Source organism: Phaseolus vulgaris, chromosome 2 (assembly GCF_000499845.2).
Source record: "Phaseolus vulgaris cultivar G19833 chromosome 2, P. vulgaris v2.0, whole genome shotgun sequence".
Taxonomy (NCBI): Eukaryota; Viridiplantae; Streptophyta; class Magnoliopsida; order Fabales; family Fabaceae; genus Phaseolus; species Phaseolus vulgaris.
Window position 1 is genome coordinate 31,125,868 of NC_023758.2, and position 17,531 is coordinate 31,143,398.

Consider the following 17,531-nt stretch of genomic DNA (forward strand, 5'->3'; position numbering starts at 1 on the left):
ATGAAGTTTTGAGGTAGGACCAATATGGCTCTTTTTCAGCAGAAATATTCCACACAAGATTTTAATTTGGAGCAAGGTTGACGTGAAAAATTCTTTGATTGCAAAAAAACATAGGAAAAACAAGGAAAGCATTAATGGGGCAAAGGTGGAACCAAAAATAAAGAAGTGGGCAATAGTTGAGTTGAATATAAGATATAATAGATAATGCATATGATGTGGAGGTCCTTATCGTGGGACACTGTACATGGCGAGCAAGGTGAGGACTCCGCATCATGCATCTTTTACAAAAGCAAAATCTAAAACCCCACATGCCTTCATGCTTCATCTTCGATCATACTTCACGGCTAATACACTACCTTTCTTAATATATATATATATATTATATATAACATTGGAGGAAAAAAAATAAATAACTAAAATTAAATTTAGACAACTCATGAGGACAAAATAATAATAAGAGAATGAGAAGCGAGTAAACAAACTCTAATCAAGACTAAACCTTTAATTGGATTAATTTTTTTTTTTTAATGATTCACTAATTTATTTTTTAAATTAATTATGAGTATGAGAAAAAATCTGTACATATATCTTTTCTAATTGTTTTAAATTACAAAATTATTTTTAATATATTATATAATTTGAGCTAAATTTGTTTTATTTGAAAAATCCTCTTTTACTTTCTATTTTCTCCTTTTCAATTGTCTAACTTAATATTCACTAAATTCATTTACATTTTCAATATACTTTTTCTTTTAATCACAACCATCTCAATTGTACTTTTTTTTTTCATTTTATGATTTCTTCAAAAGGTATATCGCATATCGAAAAATACAAACTTCAATTGTATTATCTTAAATCATTTTCAGATCTTATATTTTATTACTTTTACTCTTTTTTAAAATATTTTTATATATTTATTGTTTATTTTCATCATTGAGAATATCTAATACTTAATTTTGAATGTTTAATTGTGTTAAATTTATGTAATTTTTTTAATATTTGATATTAAAGAATATATATATATATATATTTATTTATTTATTTTATATTAAATCATTGATAATATTATGTGTACTTGGTTGAAAGAATAGTATATGAACATTTGGTGATGTAAATCCATAAAGGATGTATGGTCTAAAGCTCTCAAGTTCATCTCATACAACCCTAACCCTAAGCTTTGTGAAAAAACTCAGTCAGCAACAAATGAGAGGTCTCATTGTTTAAGGAAGAAAAGATGCCTCCATTTGTAATTCAAATATGTGAAGAAGATCTCTTTAAAAATAACAACATTTTAGATCTTTATATTTCTTCAACTTTATCTATCAACAAAATACTTTAGCAAATTGGAGTGGAAACAAAGCGAATTAGTCAAGATAGAACCATGTTATGTCAAACATGATAAGAAGGATAAAAAATTTCAGCTTTGAAACAATCTTATTAAAGAACTCCACTTTGTTCTTTGCGCTAAGAGTGATAATCATGAATGTGCTATAAGAATGATAGTTATTGACTTCAAGAAAGAGAGAGACAAAAACAATAACAATATTTTTCTTAGGTAAAAATATAAGAAACTGTAAAAAGAATAGATTTGAGATGGTTTTTCGTACATGATGACATTAGAAACAAGAACCACCAAGAAAGGAAGAAAAAGATGAAGAGAAAAAAAAAAGAGTATGATAGAGTTCCGATACCATATTAGAATGGTACGTTCCTTTAATAATGATTATGACAATACAGATAATGACTTATGTTTAATCATGTCAATACGTAAAAAGAAGAAGAATGTGTGATTAAAAAAGGAAAAAAAAAATTATATTACAAAATATATATTTAATACTAAATTAAAAAAAATACAAGCTATATTACACATGGAAATGTTTATACATATAATAATAATAATATATAAATATATAATATATACGGAAAAACATGAGATAAAATTATTTAAATTTATTTTTTAAAGTTGAATTTAATTTAATTAGTAAAAAGATTACATGGAAAGTAATTAAAGAGACCTACATATAGAAAGAAGTGTGATATGCTTAACTTCCATAGTAGTCACTTTTTATTGTTAAATAGAAGACCCCATGTATTGACTTTTAAAGTGTTTGTCTATTTATGAAATTTATCTTTTGTAACCAAAAGTCCAAAATCAGATAATTTATCTTCCGATGAAAAGCTACTTTTATAATCAGTATTGATCTTTACCAATAGCTAATACTAAATTATTTGTCGTTTTTGATAGTTTATGATTTCCAATTGATGATATTTTGTTTCATTATTTATTTTTGAAGCACAAGTGTTCGTTGAAATGATGACGATGATGTTTCTTCTTCCTTAAAATATACTCCAACTCTTAGAATGTCTTGCTTGGTAGCATTAGCCAGGTCCTTTCGGGGTTAAAAATTTATCTTCATTTGTCCCATAACCCCTCTGCACCATTCAAAAATACAATCATATCAGAGCAACCAAAAGGTGTGGAAAATCAATTCAAATCAAAGCCTCAACATATTTAATCGTTTAAATTTTCCACAATGCTTTAGGGTTTTAGCCATAATACAAAACAACTACATCAGACATAAACATGACGACAGTGAAATAAACATTAGATTAAGATTAACCTGAAAATTGATGATGCGTGATGACGATGATGCCAATCTTTATTAGGTATTATGAATGAGGTGGGGTTTGTTATATTTCAAGGTTGGAATATGTTTCACACACTTCTTGTTGGAGAACAACTGGGAACTGTGGAATTTTTTGAGACTTCTCTGCCTTTTAAGAAAAAGCACTTTTCTTTAGTTAATACTACTTTATTTAATTAAATATCAAACCGACCAGTAATCACGGTACAAAACAAAATACATAAATAATTAATTTGGCCCGACCAACCTATACCAAATGCCCATTTATCATATCCATTTTCAAAATAATTAACTCGGACACATAAAAAGAAGTTTAATAACAACAATATATTAGTGTAGCTCTTAGATAATTATTATAAAAATTAGTAAAGTTGTTGTACATAATATTTTATAGTCACCAAATTTCTAAAAAAATGCAAAGCAAGAGAAGCAAAAGTAATAAAGCAATAATGGATTTGAAAGTAAAATAAAAATAAAAATGGTGATGATGTTACGTTGACACAAGTGACAGCTCGTGTGTAGGACAACATATTGTGAGTGATGTGAGTTTAATAGTGGATAGTTTGATAAAACCAACAAACTCTCATTAACATTAACTTATATATTATGAGATGTCATTTTCAATTAGACACAAGTGAGGTTTGTGTGGGATAACATATTATAGGTAGTTCAATAACAGTCTAATAGTGGGTAGTATGATAAAATCAACAAACTCTCACTAAAATTCATTTATATATTATGAAATGTTCTAATATAATGTGAAATCTACAAACTGTATTTAATATATTATGAAATGTTGTGAAATCTACAAACCGATATATTGCAATCTTATGATAACTTTTTTTAACAGATGAAACTTGATAGAAAATAACGTTTTCAAGGATTAAAATAAGGATAATTTCCTTCAAGAAAAACTCTTGATGAAAACGAAAAGAAAACCGTGAAATAGATTGAATACATTTTTGATCGAACAAAGATGATAAAAATGCGCACTTTGACAGAAAAATTGTGATTATTAGGGAGAAAGAGTAATCCTTTGGAGTTTGAAGATCTGGTAGTGTATGATTAACCTACATGTTAGTTGTTGACTAACGTAGAACGAATATGATCCAAAACGTTGAGATATCAATTCCTTCTTTCACCAACTTCAGGAGATAGTTTAGTACTATCACCATTCAATTCAAGCCCCACCCCCTCATCAATTACCACACCGCGTTGTTACTAATCATTCTAATTAACTAACTGATTAATTAATTTGATGAATCAGAAAAAGAAAAATAAGAAGAGTTGTCTTTACAGCATAAATGGCCACTTTGAGCACAGTTTATTTTAAACCTAGAAATATAATACCTTTACTTTTTTTTATACATTATTTTTCTCTGTCTGTGATGTTTCATCTTTTATTTCTCTCTTCAAGACATAATGAAAAAAGGGTCATCTTTAACAGCCTATGGGTATGTTGCAATCTTAATCAAATTAATTGAATTGTTGGCACTTGCTTGTTGGCTAAACTCTCTTTCAATCCAAGTTTTGATTCTGCTGTGCCTTCAGTCTATTGTCGTTGTCACCATAACAATTTTGCTCACTTTTAGTTTTCTCTGTCTCTCATTCCAACCAGCAGCTAGTTGGTTATTATTTCCACAGGTTGTTGCCAAATCTTGGATTTAGACTTCTCTTTCTTCACTGTTTGCTACCTTTCTTTCTATATTTGCTGCAAAACCAACCTTCTAGTAGCACACAATGCAGATTTTTAGAACCTTTTAAACTTTGTAGCAGTTTATATTCTTCCCCACTTCCCACCAAGTCTTGTTTCTCATGAGTTCTACTCTTTCTTTGAGAGTGCTCTTTGAATTTTGTTTGATAGAACTCAAGTGCTGAGTGGCTAGCAGAACAAGATGAAGCCTCGTACTTCATTATGGTTTCTTTCTTTGATTTACACGCTCTCTTTTGTGGCTTCTGACACTGTGCCCTCAAATGAAGGTATGTGTTTTGTTGGAGAATTTACTTTCTTTTTCAGATCTCAGTTATCCACTCACGTTATGCCATGTTTTTCTGCTTCCAAAACCTTGTTGACTGTTTAATTTCTTCTAAGGTAGTGCGTTGGGTGTAATTAAGTAGCAAAGATTGTTAGGTAGCTCTATTTCTTGTGTGAGCTTGCAAGTTTCGAGATTGTGTGATTGGTTTTGCTTTTCATGGACGTGGTCCTTTTTGTCTTGGCAAAGCTACCCAAGTTTTTATTAAGTGTTCGTAGCAACGAAATGAAGCGTTTGCATTGTTTCTTTCTTTTCTTGATAGTTTGGGCGCTTAGAAGCTTCAAAGAAGCTGTTTATGAAGACCTATATCAAGTTTTGTCCAATTGGGATACGGTAGAAGCAGATCCTTGTAACTGGTTTGGCGTCACTTGCACTATGGTGCGAGATCATGTCATCAAGCTGTAAGATATCACTGGTCTTTTCTTGCTGAGTGCTTATTTCTGTTGTTGTTGATGGGGTGTACTGTTGCTATCTGACTGACATGGCTGATGACGTGAACTGCTAAGGTAGCACATTCCTAGCACTAAAGATTGAGATTCTTCTTTGCAGAAACATATCGGGATCATCATTGAAGGGGTTTCTTGCACCAGAGTTGGGGCAACTCGCCTACTTGCAAGAACTGTATGTTCACCCTTTCTCCTAGCCGTACTTCATCCTGAAAAGTGAAAACCTTTGGCTTAGTCATGTTTTGATTATTACTTGGCTTGGTTCTGGAATATCATGGCCGCAGCTGATTTCTGGTTTCTTTTGTTTATACAGAATTTTGCACGGAAACAATCTCATCGGAACAATACCTAGAGAGTTGAGCGAGTTGAAATATCTCAGGGTGTTTGATGTAGGAATGAATCAGTTAACAGGACCAATTCCTCCAGAGTTTGGAAATCTAACTCGAGTTGTGAAAATGTAAAAGAAATTCAGTATAAACTTCCTGAATAGAAAAAATATTGACTCCCCTACTCACTCAAATTTGTTTGCATTCTTGTAGAAACTTGCAGTCCAACGGGTTGACTGGTAGGCTACCTCCTGAGCTTGGAAACTTGATATTCCTTCAAGAACTTCGGCTGGATAGGAATAGACTTCAAGGACCTATTCCTGCTGGCGATAGCTCAAATTTTGCTTCAAATATGCATGGGATGTGAGTGTAATTTTACAATTGAGTTGTTATGGTTTGGTCAGGGATTCATTATTCTTATTCACGTAGTTCTTTCCTAACCTGGTTGATAAAGCACTTCCTTTTAACGGTGTAGACTATAGGAGTGTAGGGTACCTTTATATAGTTGTACATAGCCATGATTGAACGAGATAGTATTTGGTCTTGTATGCAATTAAAGTGATGCAAATTACTGTTTCACGTTTAAATGTTACATCTTTCTTCACTCGTGTCGTGACTAATGCAGATGAGAAATTTTATCACTTTTTTTTTGTATATTATCATGGTTTAGATTTATCTTTGAAGTTTGTTATTGCGGAGGAGATATTATGGATACATGCAAAATGGAATAGGATTATCTATTATTGGCAATGAATGACTAGTGTCAAGTTTTCAACTTGTTCAGGAACCATTTAAAAGGATTTCATTAGGGAGACATAAACTTCCTTTTATGAATCAGCTTATATCTGTTGTGGCTTAAAAACATGCAGTGAGATTCAACATTAAGTGTAAAAGATCAAGTTCAAGCAGTCAAAATTTGAATTTTTTTAATCTGTCTCTAATAAATTTGTATGACTTCAGGTATGCGTCGAAGGAGAATGCAACTGGCTTCTGTCGTTCGTCTCAGTTGAAAGTAGCAGACTTCTCATATAATTTTTTAGTTGGTAGTATACCCAAATGCTTGGAGTATCTTCCGAGGTACTTTTTTGATACTCTGGTCATGTTGACATTCTACTCCTCAACTATATTATTTAGTAATCATATACTATGTCTGGCAGGTTAAGCTTTCAAGGGAATTGCATCCAGAGCCAGGATTTAAAGCAGCGACCTTCTATACAGTGCGGTATGTATTCACATTACCTTTCAAGAACTCAGGATTGAAGGCATCAATCAAATGTCTCATCATGGTCACCTCATAAAATTTGAATCATACGAAAGAAATGAAATGAGCCGAGTCTTGACTTTATTGTGAAGTGGCTTTGACGGATATTCCCTTGTATTCCTCTTTTGAAAACCCAAGCCGGTGTTGATAATAGATCTATGTACTTTTTATAGATAAGAATTTTTTCAAATTCAATACTCACTGCACAATACTTGCTCCTTTCAATTTATGTATCTAACAATGAACTATATTATTTCTTAGCTGGTGCTTCTCCTGCCAGTGCCAAGAGCCAGCCAGTTGTGAATCCAAGTCACCAACCCGCTGAATATGCGTCCAAGCATCACGGAGGGTCAAAACCTGTTTGGCTTTTGGCTCTAGAAATAGTAACTGGGACTATGGTGGGCTCTCTCTTTCTGGTTGCTGTTTTTGCTGCTTTTCAGAGATGTAACAAAAAATCATCTATCATTATTCCTTGGAAAAAATCTGGAAGCCAGAAAGATCATACGGCAGTATATATAGGTATGAAGATTCTTTTTTCTGTTGTCCCAACTTTCTATTAACATGTAATAGTTCCAGAGCTGTTTTCAACATAATTGGTTCTATTAAAGCGCAGACCCTGAGATGTTGAAGGATGTGAGAAGGTATAGCAGACAAGAGCTTGAAGTGGCCTGTGAAGACTTCAGCAACATTATTGGGTCCTCACCAGACAGTGTGGTTTACAAGGGAACAATGAAAGGTGGGCCTGAGATTGCTGTAATTTCCCTCTGCATCAAGGAGGAGCATTGGACAGGATATCTTGAGCTCTATTTTCAGAGAGAGGTAAATGGAAATCTTCCTATTGCAACAGCCTGCTAGAATTTGCAGACTAATAGTTGTCCCAATCTTTTAATATTTACTTATGTTATTAATGCCATTCAGGTGGCAGACTTGGCAAGGTTAAATCATGAGAATATAGGAAAACTACTTGGTTATTGTAGAGAGGACACTCCATTTACGAGGATGTTGGTTTTTGATTATGCTTCAAATGGGACACTTCATGATCACCTACATTGTTGTAAGTCAAGTTTCTCAGGTGGTGTACATGTAACATGTCTTAAGCGTTTCATTTCCTTCAACATGCAATTATGATTGCAGATGAAGAAGGATGTCAATTCTCTTGGACACGGCGTATGAAGATTGCCATAGGCATTGCACGCGGACTCAAGTATTTGCATACCGAAGTGGAGCCTCCATTTACTATCTCAGAGCTGAATTCTAGTGCTGTATACCTTACAGAAGAATTTTCCCCTAAGGTGCGGTCACTGGCTAGTTCAAATCTTCAACTTTACCGATTACAGTTGTTGTCATATCTTCTTGCAGTCAAGAATGAGCAGAAATAAATGAAGTAACGTGCACCTATGTTTATATAGTATAGTGTGTTGGAGACTCAAAAGCTTGCTTACTCATTGTCATGAACCTGAATTGCAGTTGGTTGATTTTGAAAGTTGGAAGACAATTCTTGAAAGATCAGAAAAGAATTCTGGTTCCATTGGCAGCCAAGGTGCTATCTGTGTCCTTCCAAACTCCCTTGAAGCACGCCATCTTGATACCGAAGGAAACATCTTTGCTTTTGGGGTACTTCTACTAGAGTTACTCAGCGGAAGACCTCCATACTGTAAGGACAAAGGATACTTGGTTGACTGGGTAAGGCTCTTTCTGAAATTTGATGTTTAAAAAGCCTCACACAAAGCTGGAAGAGTGTGTTTTGGCTAAGCATTTGTTACATGTATATTTGTGCTGCAGGCCAAGGACTACCTCGAAAGGCCAGATGAAATGTCGAGCGTGGTGGATCCTGAACTGAAGCATTTTAGACATGAAGACCTCAAAGTGATATGCGAGGTAATAACTCTCTGTATCAACCCTGATAAAACTGCTCATCCATCTATGCGAGAATTGTGTAGCATGCTGGAGAACAGAATTGACACATCAGTAAGCGTGGAGCTTAAGTCGTCATCTTTGGCTTGGGCTGAGCTTGCACTTTTATCTTAATATATAGTCAAAAACTAAATTAACAGATCTACACATACACTAGTAATACTTTTTTCTGACTACTTTCTTCCTTTTCTCTTACTCTTCAATTTCATTTCTATTGTAAATGATTGCTCATAAAGGTATGTGTTTTGGCTTTAAGCACGAGAAGGTCTCGTTGTATAGAACTAGTGGACTAGTAGTACAGGTCCAGAAATTGTTAAATAGAACAAGATTGTATTTGACAAGTGTTTCCTTTGTGTATTTTCCAGAGATTTTTATGAAGTATGTTATAACTTTGTAAGGGTCACGTTTTACAAAGCTCAAAGCAGTGTTGTAGTTATTATCTAAATCTTATTCTGTATTATTATCTGTTGGCCTTATTCGTCAAGATAGCTGGCCATTTTAGTTTAGATGAAGCGAAAAACATTTCATTTATCATGTAGTGCCATGCACTCTCCCGTTTGTTTATTTCTTGTAGTTGCATCCTTTAGAATTTGTTCAGCCTATCAAATATTGTAAATTAAAAAAAAAGCGGGTACAGCGCCCGTGATAGGCTTCTTTAGTGTCATAAGTAGGGTCCGATTATAAGCCTAAAAGGCTTGAAGCCTGGAGTTGAAGGTTGTGTGATGTTACAGGTAGAGTTTGATTCGTTTAAGGACGATTTTGATAGGATAGGGACCGATATGAGAGAAATGTTTGATTGATTGAATATTTAATAGAAAAAATTCATTAATGTCTCCTTCACCTTCCCATTCAAGATAGTTTTAATGCAAGGTTAAAATATTGTAAAGGTAAAATTAACATTTAACAGTGAATAGAGACTAAAGAGATACAAGAGGCATGGGGGATCAGTAGATCATAGAAGGGGAGATACGATGTTGAAAAAAAAAGAGAAGGAACAAAAACTTTACTATAAATCCCTGTGTTTCTCACTAAATTGAATGCTTTAACTAAAATCCATCATTCTTGGTCAAACAACTTCAAACAAGAGAAGTAAAAAGAAGAGGTATATAATAAATGCTTTTACATAAAATCATCTTCCAAGTGGAAAACACCCAAGTGGTTTGATTGGAAACATGTCAGACCAGCATCCTATATAGATGCTACTTAATCTTGATCCAGCCACCGACATTGTCTCTTGAAACTAGCCAAGATTAATGGAAAACCTGAAGAATGTTTGGAAGAAAGATGCATTATAATAGTACATGCCATTTTGGATTTGTCGTTATTAAATTCAGGCTAAAATAAACAATAACAATATGGCCCCCGATGTTGTCAAACAGTTAGGAAAAAAAAGTTAATTTTTAACTGTGAAGGAGAGTTGAGACAACAAAAGGGAGGACTTAGATGGCTCGTGCTTTTACAATGTCCAAGCTCATCTCACTTGGATCAGTTGCTTGCAGTTCAACTTGAATGCCGTCTAGTTCCCTCTTGAATCTATCCTTGGAACTTGCATACACCATCTTCATCCTCACCCTTGAAGTGTCTGGTGACCTGCACAAGGTATATCATCAACACACAAACAATATTAAACAGTTTGTTCAGCAACATGTATTTGTCTGAAGATGTTTGTATTACATCTAGAACTTAGAATAGAGATGTGAAGGTTAGAAAAGTTGTTTTGGTTTTATTGTGGCCAAGTGACTAATTATTAACCAAGTGAAGTGCACTTTATAAAGTATAGTACCATGCAACGAAGAAGATCTTGCTTTTCTGGCAATTCTCATCAGTTGTGAAATCAAAATCATAGACGGCATAGCGACACTCATCACCAGGCAAACTGGCCTGAAAATCGTCATAGGTTTCTGTCGATCCCCCTATTTTGTCCACCACAACTTCTTGCTGCTCAATTTTGAACGTAATGTATCGGTAGATCCGTTTTGCTTTAAGCTCCTGAAACTTCAACTTGCAGCTATCATTCACAGCCATTCCGGACGCTGCATTTGCCTGCTCCATAGTTTTTTGTCATAAAATGTCTTGATCATTCAAGAATTCTAGAAGTCTATATATTCTATGAATTGGTGATACTTATTGACATTCAAAGGTCCGATTTTTGAAAAAAGTGGAAGGAGGGTAAGAAGAACCCAATTGTTGTGAGCAGGATATATAGTTAGTGACAAAGCAGAAACAAGTATTATATAAGAACTAACAGGTTCAAAGATAAAGAAGAGAAATAGATAATAAAGTACCATTTTGCCAACAATGAGGTAGAAGCGCCCTTTGAAAAGTGTATGAAAAGAAAGGGGTTGGAGCAATGGAGAATGGAAATGGGAGCAACAGACTCAATGAAAATTATGGACAGAAATAACAAGATAAAGATCCTTGTTTTTGGGAGCCACGAGAGGTGGAACTTTGAGAAGACTAAGATTGCGGTTAAGGAATAGAAAGTGGCTGAGAAATTAATGGATGGGTCTGTTGCAATCTATTTTACTTCCTTCCATCATACCTCCTCAACTTTATATAATGCACCAACCTTAATTTTAATTAGGTCTTCCAAATTAGGAGAGGCCTTAATTAGACAAATCACATGTCCCAACTAACCCATATGTATCCAATTAAATTTGGGGATAAATACTTTTTAAGCACTTTTTTTTTCGTTTTAGATAAAATGTGTAATTAGTGAATTTTCTAAACTTAGTGATTAATTACACACTTCTCTTTTAAATAAATCCAAATTCTTTAGGGATATGAGAAAACTCTAATATGTTTTGGTGTATAAGATTCAAATCTAACATATTAAAATTGACTTTTTTTAAGATTTGAGTTATTTTTAAAAAGTTTGATTTCTAATTCAATTAATTGATTATTATGTATGAATTGTTGTAAATGTTGTTGTATGAATAGTATGACTTATCAAGTACATGAAGGGAACATCTCATGGTAGTGTTAAGAAATCTATGATCTAAGTGTCAAGTAAGGTCACGTCACCATTTAAACAATATGTTTATCGACGATGAATAGTTTATTAAACGATGAATATGTTGGTTATATGATGTTATCTCTATCAAACTTAACAAGATTGGTGATTCGTTATTGAAATTTTGAAAACTCGCGTATTTTGATATTATAAATCTCTTTAACTCTTGAATAAGTTTTTCAATACTTAAACTTATCCAACAAACATTAAGAATGAAAAATCCCTATAAATATAACATGTTCCTAATTTAAAGTGACTACTTTCGACCAAAACAATTTCTATATCTATATCCAATTTTTATGAATAAAAAACTTATATTTTGTTATTCTTGAGGACGCATATCCTATATTCGTTTTAAGTGGGGGTACGCTTGCCAATTTGGAATTGGGCACCAAAGATTTGGACCGTTTTTCATCAACGATCCACATTATGAGAGAGTTGGTCCCTTGTATATATAAAAAAAGTAAGATGATAAGGCCCAAATAATACGAATTGGATTGTGGGCCACGGTTTGACTGGACGTGTTGATTTTTATAAGCCTATTATTGAATGGGCTTTAATTCTAGAGTCCAAGTCAACTTCGGCTGCCCAGCCTCTAAACGTAATCCGTGACGTCTCAAACGGCCCAATAAAAAATAGCATCAATCAATTAATAAAAGTATAACGAGAGAATGGCAAAAGGTTCCAATGATGACAAGTTTTTAATGCTCCCGTAAACAATGAAAAATGTATACATTAATAGTAGTGTTTCTACATTTTCTCTCATTTCAATCTTCATATAACTAATGCAGTCATTTACGTAGAAACTGTGGTTTCTGGATTAATTAAACTATGAAAATATTTGAAAAGCAAAGAAGAAAAGAACATATTCCATAAAATCTTCAAAGGATATAAATAGTGAGAATATATACGCAGTTATTCTGATTAAAACTCACCATACAATTCATCTATTCTATATGACTTCCCTTATTTAACCCTTACCTAGTGGGCTTTTTCGTGGTTAATAGTTACACGGACCCAATTTTCAAATCCCTTCGAACCCAAAGTCGCGTTAAGCCCACGTAAGTCACCGACTAAAAAAAGAGAGAAAAGGACCCACCAAAGAAGCCGTGTCAGTTTAAAGTCAAAAGCGTATGAATGAGGTTGCATTGCAGAAGCAAAAACACCTGTTGACAATATAAAAAGGGTTGCTGAATTTTTAATTTAACATATACTTAATTAATTAATTAATATTTTATTTATTTCATTTTAATTTAAAATATTATAATATTATTATAAAGGGTTGTTGAATAATAGTGTTATTTAATGTTTGCAGTGTCAACAAAACTTTTTCCTATAAAAGGGACCCTGGCAGTGGTATAAGTTCAAATTTACGAACCTGAGTGGTGTTGCTTGGTAAGCACTACTTGTCGAAAAAGCAATGGCGAAGTTGTTAGCGTTAAGTTGCTGGCGAAACCTCTCACCGCGACCTCACTACCCTTCCATGCCTAAATACCCCAAGGGACACCCCGCCACCACCGTCGAGGAGCTCTCAGAGTCCACCGCTCTTTTCTCCGTCGTCGGAATGACTTGTGCCGCCTGCGCCGGATCCGTCGAGAAGGCCGTCAAACGCCTCCCCGGGATCCGCGAAGCGATCGTCGATGTCCTCAACAACCGCGCCCACGTCATCTTCTACCCCTCTTTCGTTAACGTGAGGCAAACAACACCCACACACACACTCTCTCTCCATCTTCCTTCTTCTCCTTCACTCTTCTCACTTTTTTTGTTCTTTCAGGAAGAGACCATTCGCGAGGCCATCGAAGACGCGGGTTTCGAAGCGCTATTACTCACAGACGGTACTCACGACAAATCCGTTAAAGTATGCCGCTTCCAAATCAAAGGCATGACCTGCACCTCCTGTTCCTCCACGATAGAATCCGCTTTACAAGGCCTTCACGGAGTCCTCGAAGCCCGCGTGGGCCTGGCCACCGAAGAGGCCCAAGTCCACTACAACCCAAATCTCCTCCTCACTCCAAACGACATTCTGCAAGCCATAGAAGATTCCGGATTCGAAGCTGTGCTCATTAGTTCAAGCGAAGACTTCACCGAGATAGACCTCCACGTGGAAGGCGCGGTAACCGACGACGCTTCAATGAAACTAATACTAGATTCTCTGCGGGCACTTCCAGGAGTCCTTGTGGTGGACCTAACGCCGGAATTCAGCAAAATAACGGTTTCTTACAAACCGGACGTCACAGGACCCAGAAATTTGATCAACGTGATTGAGCAAACAGGGAATGGGAATTTCAAGGCGAAGATTTATCCTACGGAACAAGGACAAAGAAACTCTCACAGACGCGAGGAAACGAGGCAGTATTATAAATCTTTCTTATGGAGCTTGGTGTTTACTATTCCTGTGTTTCTAACCTCCATGGTGTTTATGTATGTCCCTGGAATTAAGGACGTTTTTGATGCGAAGATAGTGAACATGCTTACCGTGGGGGAGGTTACACGGTGGGTGCTGTCCACGCCGGTTCAGTTCGTACTCGGCTGGCGGTTTTACTACGGTTCTTATAAATCGTTACGCCGTGGATCTGCGAACATGGATGTTCTCATTGCGTTGGGGACAAACGCGGCGTATTTTTACTCTGTTTACTCTGTTTTGAGAGCTGCTACTTCTCCGCATTTTGAGGGGAATGATTTCTTTGAGACTAGTGCGATGCTTATTTCGTTCATTCTGCTTGGGAAGTATCTCGAGATTCTGGCGAAGGGGAAGACGTCTGATGCGATTGCCAAGCTCATGAACTTGACACCCGACACGGCGGTTTTGCTGACTTTGGACTCTGATGGGAATGTTGTTGGGGAGGAGGAGATCGATAGCAGGTTGGTTCAGAAGAATGATGTGATTAAGGTTGTTCCTGGGGCGAAAGTGGCTTCCGATGGGGTTGTTGTGTGGGGGCAGAGTCACGTGAATGAGAGCATGATCACGGGGGAAGCGCGTCCCGTGGCGAAGAGGAAAAGGGACACTGTTATTGGAGGGACTGTGAATGAGAATGGAGTTTTGCATGTTAAGGCGACGAGGGTAGGATCGGAGAGTGCCCTTTCTCAAATTGTTCGCCTTGTGGAGTCAGCGCAGATGGCCAAAGCACCTGTGCAGAAGTTTGCTGATCGCATATCCAAATACTTTGTGCCTCTGGTAATTATTACTTTTTTTATGTAATGAAAATGAAGGAATTTGTTTGTTTTTATTGAATCATTGTTTGTGCTTCCGGAGGGTGAGGATCTAAAGGGATGGATGGGTGTTCCTATGCAGGTGATTGTGATCTCGTTCACGACTTGGCTTGCCTGGTTTTTGGCTGGAAGATATCATGTTTACCCAAAGTCTTGGATACCGTCTACAATGGACAGCTTTGAGCTTGCTTTGCAGTTTGGAATATCTGTCATGGTCATAGCCTGCCCTTGTGCTTTGGGTTTAGCGACGCCAACTGCGGTTATGGTTGGGACTGGAGTTGGTGCATCTCAGGGTGTGCTCATCAAAGGAGGGCAGGCATTAGAGAGTGCACATAAGGTCAGCATTTCAGATTTTATCTGTCCCTTGAATTCTGAATTTGCTTTGTCTATGCCGATCGGCTAAAAATTGAACGGTTAATAAAGTGGCAAGAAGAAAATAAACACAGGAAAAACCATTAATATCAAGTTGTGTTTGAGAGCCATTTCTGCAACCTAATCCAACATCAAATATTTTTAGCCTTTTAGGAAAGGAGTATCAGCTAATCTGTTCATTTCATATCATTTCTCAGTTTTTAAGATGAATTACTGTTATGTTGGGTGAAGGTAAATAGGTTTTTTTGGATATCAGTATCAAATATCAATCTGATTTTTCTTGTGCTTCATTCCTATCTCTCTACACTTTGTTGAAAGTTAAAATAAACAAACTGGTCATTGGTTGTATGCTGTGTCATCTGTAAAAGCTTTCATGATTTTGTCTGTAATTTACTTACACGTGAATATGTTTATGACTGTCTTCTAGGTAAACTGCATTGTTTTCGATAAGACGGGTACTCTCACTGTCGGGAAACCTGTGATAGTGAGAACAGAATTATTGACAAAAATGGTGCTCCGGGAATTCTACGAACTTGTTGCTGCAACTGAGGTAATCATCTCCCCCTATCTACTTCTCGAATGGTTAGCCTAGTGAATAGTTATGGTAAATAAGAGTTTGTTTTCTGATTATGATAGCTTCATTTTTTTAAGTTGCTTAAATGCTTTTAATTCATGGATTATAGATGCATATGCATGCCTTAAAAATTGTCCTTACTTTAACTTGCCTATCTCAGGTGAATAGTGAGCATCCATTGGCCAAGGCCGTTGTTGAGTTTGCCAAAAAATTTAGAGATGAAGAGAACCCTTCTTGGCCAGAAGCACGAGATTTTGTTTCCATTACAGGACATGGAGTAAAGGCCACTGTTCATAACAAAGAAATAATGGTGGGTAATAAGAGCTTGTTGGCTGACCATAACATTGCAATTCCTGTTGAAGCTGAAGATATGCTTGCTGAAGCCGAAAAGATGGCTCAAACAGGAATATTGGTATCTATAAATGGGAAAGTGGCAGGAGTTTTAGCCGTATCCGACCCACTGAAACCAGGTGCTCAAGAAGTCATCTCCATCCTCAAATCAATGAATATCAAGAGCATTATGGTGACTGGGGACAACTTCGGAACGGCCAGTTCTATTGCGAGGGAAGTAGGAATTGAGAATGTTATAGCTGAGGCTAAACCGGATCAAAAAGCAGAGAAAGTGAAAGGCTTGCAGGTACGAATGCATATTGATTACATATTTTCATCTTAATTTTAAGAAGCTAGTTATTCATCAATGAGATAATATTCTGAGCCTTGAAATTGAAAATGATACCACCTTATTTCCAACCATAACTAGATAACTATTTCTTCATTCATGGAAGGTAACTAGAAATACTCGTATATCTTTTGCTTATGTTCAGTAATCAGTACTAGTGTAGTTTTGTCTTTCTGACATTGCCTTTTCAAACTCCCTGGCTTGATTACTGGTTTTTATACCATAAACTTCAATAGTTGTGCCTGAATCTGGCTTCCACATTAGCTGTTGCAACATATTGAGTGACTTGTTTTTCTGTTTCAGGCTTCTGGTTACACTGTGGGTATGGTGGGGGATGGTATCAATGATTCGCCTGCACTTGTGGCAGCGGATGTGGGAATGGCAATAGGTGCTGGTACAGACATTGCTATTGAGGCTGCTGATATTGTCCTGATGAAGAGCAACTTGGAAGATGTGATAACTGCTATTGACCTTTCCAGAAAAACATTTTCCCGTATACGCCTGAATTACGTTTGGGCTTTGGGTTATAACTTACTTGGAATCCCAATTGCTGCTGGAGTTCTTTTCCCTTCAACAAGGTTCAGATTGCCACCCTGGATTGCTGGTGCTGCTATGGCTGCTTCCTCCGTCAGTGTTGTTTGCTGTTCTCTGTTGTTGAAATATTACAGGAGACCCAGGAAGCTAGAGAACCTTGAGATACGAGGCATAAGCATCGATTCATCCACTGATATGTGATGCATCACCATTTATGGTTTTGCTTTACCCATTTTTGTACGATCATTAGTGTAACTAACCCGTGCCTTTGCACAGGAAAGAAATGCATGTATTAATTATTTGAGTGATGATATTTTTATTTTTTACCCGCTTTACACAGAACAAAATATTAAACAAAATATTAATATTTGTAAAAATAAAAAATACAAAATTCTTAATAAAAATATAGACAAAATTTAAAATTTTAAAATTAAAAATAATTAAAATATTAATATTTAGTGGAGTGTAGGATGGAGCATGAGGTGTCAGAAAAATCATTTTCCTAATTATTTATGAACTATTAT

The 17,531-nt window shown here is 35.7% G+C and overlaps 3 protein-coding genes across 6 annotated transcripts; 2 read left to right on the forward strand and 1 right to left on the reverse strand.

Moving 5' to 3' along the window:
- The first annotated feature begins 4,016 nt into the window (after positions 1–4,016).
- Positions 4,017–9,070, forward strand: LOC137811410 (probable LRR receptor-like serine/threonine-protein kinase At1g63430). Of its 3 annotated transcripts, XM_068613144.1 has the most exons (14): positions 4,017–4,099; positions 4,510–4,625; positions 4,941–5,079; positions 5,228–5,299; positions 5,438–5,581; positions 5,664–5,813; positions 6,411–6,527; positions 6,608–6,672; positions 6,973–7,230; positions 7,325–7,530; positions 7,630–7,765; positions 7,846–8,003; positions 8,179–8,394; positions 8,494–9,070. In XM_068613144.1, the coding sequence occupies exons 2-14, from the start codon at positions 4,541–4,543 to the stop codon at positions 8,737–8,739; spliced, it is 1,992 nt and encodes a 663-aa protein (XP_068469245.1). In that variant the 5' UTR covers positions 4,017–4,099; positions 4,510–4,540; the 3' UTR covers positions 8,740–9,070. The 3 variants fall into 3 exon arrangements, with proteins under 3 accessions (XP_068469245.1, XP_068469246.1, XP_068469244.1); XM_068613145.1 differs by lacking the exon at positions 4,017–4,099 and having other exon boundaries at positions 4,115–4,625; positions 5,228–5,340; XM_068613143.1 differs by lacking the exon at positions 4,017–4,099 and having other exon boundaries at positions 4,115–4,625.
- Positions 9,071–9,602: 532 nt separating this feature from the next.
- On the reverse strand, positions 9,603–11,153 carry LOC137811411 (actin-depolymerizing factor 7-like). 2 transcript variants are annotated; one of them, XM_068613148.1, is made up of 3 exons: positions 10,911–11,153; positions 10,409–10,668; positions 9,603–10,215 (listed from the first exon to the last, which is right to left on the reverse strand). In XM_068613148.1, the coding sequence occupies exons 1-3, from the start codon at positions 10,911–10,913 to the stop codon at positions 10,065–10,067; spliced, it is 414 nt and encodes a 137-aa protein (XP_068469249.1). In that variant the 5' UTR covers positions 10,914–11,153; the 3' UTR covers positions 9,603–10,064. The 2 variants fall into 2 exon arrangements, with proteins under 2 accessions (XP_068469249.1, XP_068469247.1); XM_068613146.1 differs by lacking the exon at positions 10,911–11,153 and having other exon boundaries at positions 9,938–10,215; positions 10,409–10,677.
- Positions 11,154–12,942: 1,789 nt separating this feature from the next.
- On the forward strand, positions 12,943–17,313 carry LOC137811412 (probable copper-transporting ATPase HMA5). The gene is made up of 6 exons (XM_068613149.1): positions 12,943–13,328; positions 13,413–14,813; positions 14,931–15,185; positions 15,648–15,770; positions 15,955–16,431; positions 16,777–17,313. Exons 1-6 carry the CDS (start codon positions 13,059–13,061, stop codon positions 17,206–17,208), a joined length of 2,958 nt encoding a protein of 985 aa, XP_068469250.1. The 5' UTR covers positions 12,943–13,058; the 3' UTR covers positions 17,209–17,313.
- Positions 17,314–17,531: the final 218 nt, after the last annotated feature.